Here is a 9,684-nt window from a genome sequence, read left to right on the forward strand (position 1 = left end):
ATTATTATTATTATTATTAGAAGTTATTATTTGTACTGAAAAAGTGCTCAATAATTTATATTATTTTTTATTTTCAATATTGATTTTTTATTTGTACCCCACACTGTGCAGGTTATTTATATACGCCACACAATTAATGATGATAATAATAATAATAAAAGTAAGCATAAAAGTTATCATTATTATTTTTGCTGTTGTTGTTATAAAATATATAATAATAATTTATATTCATTTTTATTTTTAAAAAATGACATTTTATTTGTACAGTTCAGGATATACAAACAAGCCAGATAACAGTAACAAGAGCAAAAATAAAAGTGAAAGATTAAAAAAGGAAGAGGTAATTAATGTTTTTAGAAATGTCCAGATAATGTAGTCAAGGATATACAAACATTTTACCCATAATGCCATGTGTGCAGGTGAGAGTGCAGACTCACTTTGTTCCTGAGAAGAAATTTGTTTCTGCAGATGAGAATCTCTCGCAGCCACTTCAGAATCTCAGTGCTGCTGATCAGCTGATGACCAAACAGCTTCTTACAGATGAAGAACAGCACCTGAGAACTGAACCGACAATACATGCATACACAATCAACAGGGCAAAGTTTCATTTCTATCAGCACATATTAACTGGAGTCGTGTCCACTGAGGAGCTACCTGATGTCCCAGAAAGTTTCCATAGGAGCGTCTGGGTTCCACAGCTCGATGCTTTCAGGCTGATGCAGGACCAGAAGAGCCTAAGACAGACACAGATTATGACTGAAAACTTACATACAGGCTATCTAAACTCATGCTAGAGGCACCAGATAAACAGCGAGATGCAATGACCTCACCTCCATGGCCTCCTGGGAAATATCCCCCATGTTCGCAAGCGGCACAAGCTGCACCAGGCCTGTGATGAGATCTGCCGTGCTGCTGTGGACCTCCAGACCCTGTTTATCTGGATTCTGATTCACAAACACACCTGACATTAATAGTACGACAGAGCATGTCTTTATAAAGCCAAAGAAAGCTAAGCCTCTTCACTCACATGTAGCATCAATTTGGGATCTGCATGGATGAGCTTCACCAAAGGCAAAAGCAGATACTTGTGACTCCTGGTGTCCAGATCAGTGGTTTTTTCTTTAAACTTCAGACTGCTCATTTTCTCCTTAAAGGTCAAACTCTGAGAGGAAGACAGAGAGAATGAAATAGAAAAACAAAAAGCTCTGGGCAAAAAGTTTGGGGTCAGTAAGCCTTTTTTTTTTCAGACAGGATGGACTAAACTGATCGCAAGTGACAGAAATAGATTTTTATTTCAAATAAACGCTGTTAATATTTTAAAAACGTAATATTTATCTATGCATTACCGTTTAGACAAAAATATTAAGCAGCACAACTGTTTTGAACATTGATATTGATAAATATATATGCTTTTTGAGTCCCAAATTAGCATATTAAAATGATTTCTTAAGGATCACGTGACACTGAAGACTGGAGTAATGGCTCCTGAAAATTCAGCTTTGTCATTACAGGAATAAATGACATTTTTGAAAGATAAATAAAATACAAAACAGTTATTTTAAATTGTACTATTTCACAATATTACCGTTTTACTGTAGTATTGATCAAATAAATGCCGTCTAGGTGAATATATGAGATTTCTTAAAAAAAAAAACATTTTTAATATATATTAAATATAGTTTAAAAATGTTATAATATTTAAATATAGAAAAAATATAAATTAAATATGGATATAATAGTAGATTTTATATATATTTAAAATATAAAGTATAAATATATTATACAAAGATAAAAAGATAAGCGAAATATGATGCGTTCATAAAGTTTACATTTTAATCTATTAATTTGTGTATATATCATATACTGTTCATAAACTTACATTTAATTCGTTCATCTGTTCATACATTTTATTTATACACAGTCCCCCATTCTTTTTTTAGGTAGCATTTACACGTCTATCTGTGATTTCTATCTCTCGAGTCATCACAAAAAGTCTTCACAAAACAGAATTAAAAATACTAAACTGCTGTATTCCTTTCTGAGATGACTGCTTGCCACTCAATGAATTAATTTCTCAACATAGTGATGTTATGGCCTGTTTGGAAAATGTATTGTAGCGTACTCTATGCTGTTTCACATACTACGTCTAAAAATAGTAGGCTGCGTGCAGTAAACTGTGCAGTACGCAAATATACTATTCTCAGCATGGACACTAGAGGTGATCTTCAATCGGAGAAGTTTTGCGGGCGTCTCACCGAGGTCATCCGGAGGGGGGCGTGACTGCTGCAGCCCTGCACCACTCTCCCCAGAGTCTCAGCAAACATGAGCCGCAGCTCTCCCGAGTAACAGTACACTGTATCGATCTTCGGCCACCAGTCCAGCGGGGACTAGAACATGACGGAAGACACACAGAGGACATTTGGACACCCTGGGAGTGAATCAGACATCCTAGCTCTCTGAGGTGATCTAAGGACACCAGGAGCTCTTACATTAGTGATGATTCGGTGGAGAGAATTCACCAGCACGAAATGAAAGGTAGGAGGTGAGGACGGAGCCAGACACACCTTACAGAAAAAGAACCAGAGATTTAGGTCAAGTCTGTGCATGTCATTGGAACGATGTATAAATTGTTTCTAAATTCTCAATATCACCACGTAACGCATAAAGGTATTAAGAAATTATAAACAAACTATCGTGAAAAGAGCTATATAAATAAATTTGACTTGACTTGTCCACACACCTTAAATTGCTGATTGTTATGAGGGCTGATTCTGAAACAGGAGACAAAACAGTCGATCATTAAGTCCACGTCTGCACTCTGGCTCCCGGCACCTCTGGAAAAGGGTTTAGCTGGGTTAAATAGCAACCCCTGGAGGTCAAGAGAAAGCCATCAATGAAGAGGACAGCATCAACATGAAACATTTAGACACTTTTGAGCCACTGCGAGTCACCAGGTTTGGGTTTCTTTTAGTGTTTGTTGGGTTTTCTACTTTCAACTATACAAACCAGTCAAAAACGAAATAAAAAGGTCCATGAGGAGCCATATTTGTCCATACCTTCAGATCCATGACGATGGACTGCACCAGCAGGAAGATAACGGAGTGATCCTCCCAGCTGATGTATGTGGACGCTTTGCACAGTTTAACGCAGGCAATAGCTGCGCTTTCCGTCAGCTGTTTGCTTCCACCGTGACCAGTCAAGGCTTTCCGTAGATTCTCCAAAAACAGTTTCTACAGGGAAAAAAAGCAACACGTGAATACATATTGTAAACAGTTCAGAGACTGAGATCTAATTATAGTTTATAGTATGAATATTTTACAAAAAAGTGAGGGTTGTCGAAATAAACTATTTATAAAATACAAACTGTGTGATGTACACTAGTTGTCTAGGTTTAGTATGTGTGTGAGGAAGGGTGTGTATATATGTTTTTACAACATTAGTGAGACTCAAATGGGTTTTATATGTGGCCGATATAATGCCATATGTGTGTGTTCATTTTTTTAAATAAATGAAAATTGAAATATAAAAATTACAGAAAAACCATTAATTAATAATATTCATTATTTCGTTAATTTTATTTTTATAGCATACAATGTGCTTAAATAAATAAAAACAGAAATAAAAGCGAAATAAAAACAAATAAATAACCATTTTAAAATGGCAAATGATACACAAATTGCCCAATTAAAATACATTTCTTTTACACAGTATTTACAATGTTTAAAAGTTATTCAGCTATTTAATCTGTCTATCATTAGTTATTATAATTTAAGAACAATAATGATCAAGAGGTGATCCTGAGAAGTACACGTGCACAAGTTTGTGTATGCTTGCCTTGTTGTCTTTCGAGTCATCTGACGTGTCTCTGGACATGTCTTGTGTGATGTCAGAGCAGAGGATGAGGAGGATGATCTGCAGGGGCCAAACGGCTGCTTTCCTCTTTGTACTCTCAGCAAAACTATCCACCAGATCAAACAGCTTCTCAGCACACTCTGAAACACACACACACACACACACAGAGATCAGATTCACATATCCTCTCCAAAGCAATGCTGATATGGTACAGTGAGGTTTTCAGTGGACGCACCAGCCATGTCCGCCTGAGGCCTCTGGTACAACCTGGTGAATTCATCAGCAAAATTTTCCACCCAGTTCCAGAACGCCTGCAAATTCAATCAAAAAACACACACACAGCAGATGTTTCCTGCACTGAGAGAGGACATCACTAGGAGAAGTAGAGAAAATTTTATACAAAACACAAACAAATTACAAAATGTTAAATTAACCATTTAAATCTATAGTATGATATACGAAAAAAATGCTACAAACTGATATATATATATATATATATATATATATATATATATATATAAAATGTATTTATTTATATTATTATTATTATTATTATTATTTATTTATATGAATATATAATAATTATTTACAAATCTAATATAGAATATATATTATATATTTAACAATTCACATTTATTTAATATATGTATTAAATTAATATATTTCCATGACTTTTTCTTGCTTGAAAGTCACAATGTAATTAAAATTATATTATATTATATTATATATAAAATTACACACATTTCTCCATATATTCATAATAATATAATAAAATTAAAAATAATAATAAAAATAAAAATAATTATTATATTGTTATTTTAAATTGTATTATATGAGCCACACTGCTGTAATATTTCACATAATAATAATAATAATTATTATTATTATTCCACCTACCTTCTCTAAATTGTAGATGACACTCAACTGGGCTGGCTTCTTTAAGGCTTTAAATTTAAACACAGTTTCTGCAAGAAGAAAAGACTTTGACACATTCAAAGGAAAATAGATACTTTTCCTGTTGACTCTAATATTTTCTCCAGAATTCCCCACAACAACTTTATTCAGCTCAGAATATTAAACCCTGAGTTTGAGTCAATCAAACCTTGCAGGAGGCGTTTCAATTTACAGCAGTCCACGTTGATGTACTGGATGAGCTCGATGTCGTGCACGTCTACGTTATCCTCAGAGCAAACGGTCAGCTCCTGCAACCTGCAGGAAAGCAGACAGACAGAAAATCAGAGAGGTCAAATCCATTCATTCCTTCCATCTAATCACAAGGGGTCGTATGTACCTGGTGGAGATGCGGCTGAAGACAGCGCTGAAGTTACTGCAGCTCAGAGAGAACAGAACCCCGCAGGCGGAGTTCCTCAGCTCGGCCGCGTACTGGTTTCCCTCACGGTACGTGTGGATGAAATGACAGATCTCGGGCAATAACTGCTTGACGAGCATCGTCTCATCCAGACGCATGCTGTCCTTTGGTTGCTGGAGAGAGAAAGGGAGTTTATAGGACTTGTTTATAGGAATTATCAACATCTAGATGTGTATCTCGTTTCAAAATTAAGTTGAAAAGGCAATAATGGCACAATGGTGACAGCTCATGAAATGAGACACAATGAATGGTCTGCAGCCATCTCTCACCCCTGCCAGGCACTTCTCCAGTGTGTCCATGATGATAAGCTGGGACAGGAAAAGGTTCTTCTCTGCAGTATCTCCAAATATCCGCTGTAAGAGACAGAGATAGCAAACTAAGAGAGAGAGAGACCAGCACATGTGCCATAGAGCTCTAGCACAAAGAACCGTCTTCAACGGTCTAGAACAAACGCTCACAGTAGCTCCTGCCTAGGGACCGACCAATATATTTAATAGCCAATATCAATAACTAGACAGAAAGACATAATGTTGATATACTGGAGGATCAATAACAAAGGTGAAAGTAACAAAAAATATCTGTATCTGTTGTCTTTTATTTAGCAATAATGCATTAAATTGATCAAAAGTGACAGTAAAGACATTGAAAATAAACAAATAAATGCTGTTCTTTGGAAAATAAAAGTATCACGGTTTCCACAAAAATATTAAGCAGCAAATTTGCTTTCAACATTAATAATAAAAAGAAATGTTTCTTGAACACCAAATCAGCATATGTTTTGTGAAGGATCACGGACGGGACACTGAAGACTGGAGTAGTAATGCTGCAAATTCAGCTTTGCCATCGCAGGAATAAATCACATTTTTAAAATGTGTTAAAATATAAAACCGTTATTCTAAACATTAATAATTTCTTACAATATGACTGTTTCTACTTTATTTTTAATCAAATAAATGCAGCCTTTTTGAGCATAAGAGACCTATTCCAAAAACATAAAATCTTCTTGACCTTGAACACTTTTGAATGGAAGTGTGCATATCATAATATATTAAAAATATACATTAACGCCATTTGTAAACGTCTATTGTGCTTGTGCACCAACTCTTGAATAAACACTCACCATGTTATTGACGTTCTTCAGTATGTTGGTGAGTCCACTGATGACCAGGGAGAATTTGTACCTGGAGATGTTGATCAGACATTCCTTATTGTGCTCGGTGCTGATTTTAGTGTGTGTGTTTTGCACGCCGACTTTCACAGGAAGCTAAAAACAAACACACATACACAGTGTTCAGATACAGACAAATACATGTTCAGAAGATGTTTCAACCCACTTACAGGACAAACTCTCCGAATGAGAGATATTTTCTTTTCATTCTGTTTCTCACATAAATCTATTGTGTGACTTCAGAAGACATGGAATATAGCGCATGAGCACTTTTATGGTGTTTTTATGGTAATTTTTTGTCATTTTGTAGCTTGACAGCCCCAGCTGCCATTTATTTTTATTACATGCAAAAGAGTAGCTAGCATATTCTTCAAAAATTCACCTTTGTATTTCACAATATGAGGTAAGCAAATCATGATGTAAACATTTAGATGGTGAACTTTTTCTTTAATCAATGAGAAAACTTTTTTTTTTTTTACTTTCTGGGCTACAACAAAGTAAACAGTAGCAAATCTCAGTTTCAAAGAGCAAGTCAAAGAAAATTGCTAAAACCAATCAGCGGCACGGAATCCCATTTTGGGATTATCCAGAGCTTAGGCCAGGCTTAGCATCACAAAACACCCCTAATCTCCGCTGAACTTCAATCAAACTGCAATGATCCCGACACAGACCACAAGCCACCCTTGACCAGGCCTCTTTAACAAGGCTTCCTCCGTGCTCCAACTGTTGACTGGACAGCCTCTGAGGCTTACAAGTACACTGGTCAGTGTGTATACGCCACCAAATCTGGTATTTACCGCTTAAAGAAATCAGGCTAAAGACTCAATGCGGAAACTGGTTTATGTATCCAAAAATGTTTGTTGTTGCAGTACCTTCAGGAACCTTTGAGGGGCAGAAATAGCTAGTGGCTTGTACCTTTACTTAGCTCAAGTAGATGATGCCTAAAAAGAAATATTCTTCATGTGTTGCCAGTTTAACTTGCTCATAAACAACATATTTCTCCCGGACCTCGCCTAATTTTGCTCTTGAATGGAAAGTTTCCCCAAAATTAAAATGAAAACAAATATATAAATACAATATCCTGTCAGAAACCTGCCTTTTGTGAGTTGAATGTGTTAAATGTGTTTGGAACAATATGTGACCCTGGACCACAAAACCAATCTTAGTCGCTGGGGTATATTTATAGCAATAGCCAAAAATACATTGTATGGGTCAAAATTATTGATTTTTCTTTTATGCCAAAAATCATTAAGACATTAAGTAAAGATCATGTTCCATGAAGATATTTTTTACTTTTCCTACTGTAAATATATCAAAACTTAATTTTTGATTAGTAATATGCATTGCTAAGAACTTAATTTGGACAACTTTAAAGGCGATTTTCTCAGTATTTTGATTTTTTTTGCACCCTCGGATTCCAGATTTTCAAATCGTTCTATATCGGCCAAATATTTTCCAATCCTAACAAACCATATATCAATGGAAAGCTTATGAAAGCTTTTAGATGATGCATACATCTCAATTTCGAAAAAAATTTACCCTTAAGACTGGTTTTGTGGTCCAGGGTCACATATGAGGATGAGTAAATAATGACAATTTCTGTGTCTGTCATGACGGTCTGTTAGGTCTGTCAATGTTTCTTTGGTGTCTGGTCAAATTTTAGTCAAAAACGTCTTGACATTTAACACAGGCAGGTTTATGCAGTTAAAACAACTCAAATAAGATGAAAAGAAAACATGCTAGCTTAACCATTCACAGGCTTTCGCCTGTCTGGTAAACAGTGGGTTAAATTTCTAACTTATAACCTGTTTCATAAGTACAACTGCAGGTTTAAACCAGTAGGATCCACACTAAACAGGGACAGTCATCATTGCATAAGACTACTCAGCTATACGTCACACAACAAACCTCACTGAAACCACCTGAAGTAACCTAATAACCCAGTACAACTCTGAAGAGATATTAAACTGATGACACAGCTCTTAGATGAGAAAGTGAAGCTGTGTGGATCAATCAAGGGTCAGCTCTGATGTTGGTTCACATGTGGGACACAAAATATGAAGTGAAAGTATAAACAATAACTCTCATCTCACATAATGTGAATTACAAAAGCAGATAAATGTAAAATAAATGACTAAATAAATTCAATTATTAATTAAGAAGCAACACATGGTACAGTGGTACAAAGTGGTTAAAATCCCAAGAAACTGTCTTAATATCTACGCACATACTCGCATACACCCCTGTTCTTTTTGTGAAGTTTTGTTTCACAAAATTCTGTTATTTCTTCTTGTATGTAGGTTAAATTTGCATTAAATCAAACACTACAACTACACAAAAACAAACTATTGCATATACCAGAAACCTGCAATTTATGGATTTATTTTAATGAGGAATTTACGTGTTTGTGGCAGTTAAAGCCGGGTTAAATCAAATGCGAAAGATATCTTATTTTGGCTTGGGGGTCATAGTGGTCTGGCAGATGGCACACGTCCCGCATAGGGGCGACCCTGACCCTAAACTAGGGTGACCATACGTGCCATTTTCCCAGGACGCGTCCTGGGAAAATGGCACGTATGGTCACCCTACCTAAACCTATCCCTAAAATTCAAGAGTAGAGATTGGTCAATAAGAATGTTGTTCCAATCACTGCTCTCTGCTTTTTCTTTAATAATAATTGTCTGACAGGCACGTTACTACAGGTCCTAACCCTAAAATCAGTAGTCAAGTGATTAGGAGGACTGATTTTCGAGATGAACCCTTGCCCTATGATTTTAGGTTAGTAGGGTTTGTTTAGGTTTAGAGTTGGTAAGAACGTAGTTCCAGGTTCCGTAGAGGATGCTGAGCAACATGTACTACTAAACTAGTCGCGTCCCATGCATTTAACGTTGTTACAGGATATAAACACAACAGCATCAGAATGAGAACGGAGACGCGCAGCGGCTGCACGGATGCGCTGCGACAGCTGCGTGACTGCGCATCCGTGCAGACGAGGCGTTCAGAGAGGTTTAGAGGAGCTCTGACCTGCTCGTCGAATCGGGTGATGACGGCCTGGACCCACTCCACGGGCTTCTGCGCCGCCATGGCCGCTCACGCCAGCACCTCCGCTGAAGTGGAGGGGGAGAGGACGCCTTTTACGCGGTCTGCGACCCCTGCGCTCCTCGATCCGCGCCGCGCTGAGGGCCGAACGAGGGGCGGCTCGGTATTCGGTCTGGTCGGTGTCAGAAACAGCAGCATGCCGCCATGACAGTGCCGGAAGTTTGAATCCTACGATCCAGCGAAGCAGCAGCAGCAC

At 37.0% G+C, this 9,684-nt stretch overlaps 1 protein-coding gene across 1 annotated transcript in view; it reads right to left on the reverse strand.

Annotated features, from left to right (window-relative positions):
* The window catches only part of LOC107653735 (neurofibromin), a 61,285-nt gene extending 51,601 nt beyond the window's left edge, over positions 1–9,684 (reverse strand). The window contains exons 1-16 of the mRNA XM_016440550.1: positions 9,414–9,684; positions 6,342–6,485; positions 5,491–5,574; positions 5,144–5,334; positions 4,955–5,061; positions 4,750–4,817; positions 4,088–4,163; positions 3,835–3,992; positions 3,057–3,230; positions 2,741–2,869; positions 2,490–2,564; positions 2,256–2,387; positions 1,028–1,162; positions 831–944; positions 655–734; positions 438–561 (exon numbers count right to left, since the gene is read on the reverse strand). Of these exons, the coding sequence (XP_016296036.1) occupies positions 438–561; positions 655–734; positions 831–944; positions 1,028–1,162; positions 2,256–2,387; positions 2,490–2,564; positions 2,741–2,869; positions 3,057–3,230; positions 3,835–3,992; positions 4,088–4,163; positions 4,750–4,817; positions 4,955–5,061; positions 5,144–5,334; positions 5,491–5,574; positions 6,342–6,485; positions 9,414–9,473 (1,851 nt within the window). The 5' untranslated portion in view covers positions 9,474–9,684. The remainder of the gene's footprint in view (positions 1–437; positions 562–654; positions 735–830; positions 945–1,027; positions 1,163–2,255; positions 2,388–2,489; positions 2,565–2,740; positions 2,870–3,056; positions 3,231–3,834; positions 3,993–4,087; positions 4,164–4,749; positions 4,818–4,954; positions 5,062–5,143; positions 5,335–5,490; positions 5,575–6,341; positions 6,486–9,413) is intronic.

The sequence above is a fragment of the Sinocyclocheilus anshuiensis genome, unplaced genomic scaffold, assembly GCF_001515605.1.
Source record: "Sinocyclocheilus anshuiensis isolate Anshui unplaced genomic scaffold, SAMN03320099.WGS_v1.1 scaffold315, whole genome shotgun sequence".
Taxonomy (NCBI): Eukaryota; Metazoa; Chordata; class Actinopteri; order Cypriniformes; family Cyprinidae; genus Sinocyclocheilus; species Sinocyclocheilus anshuiensis.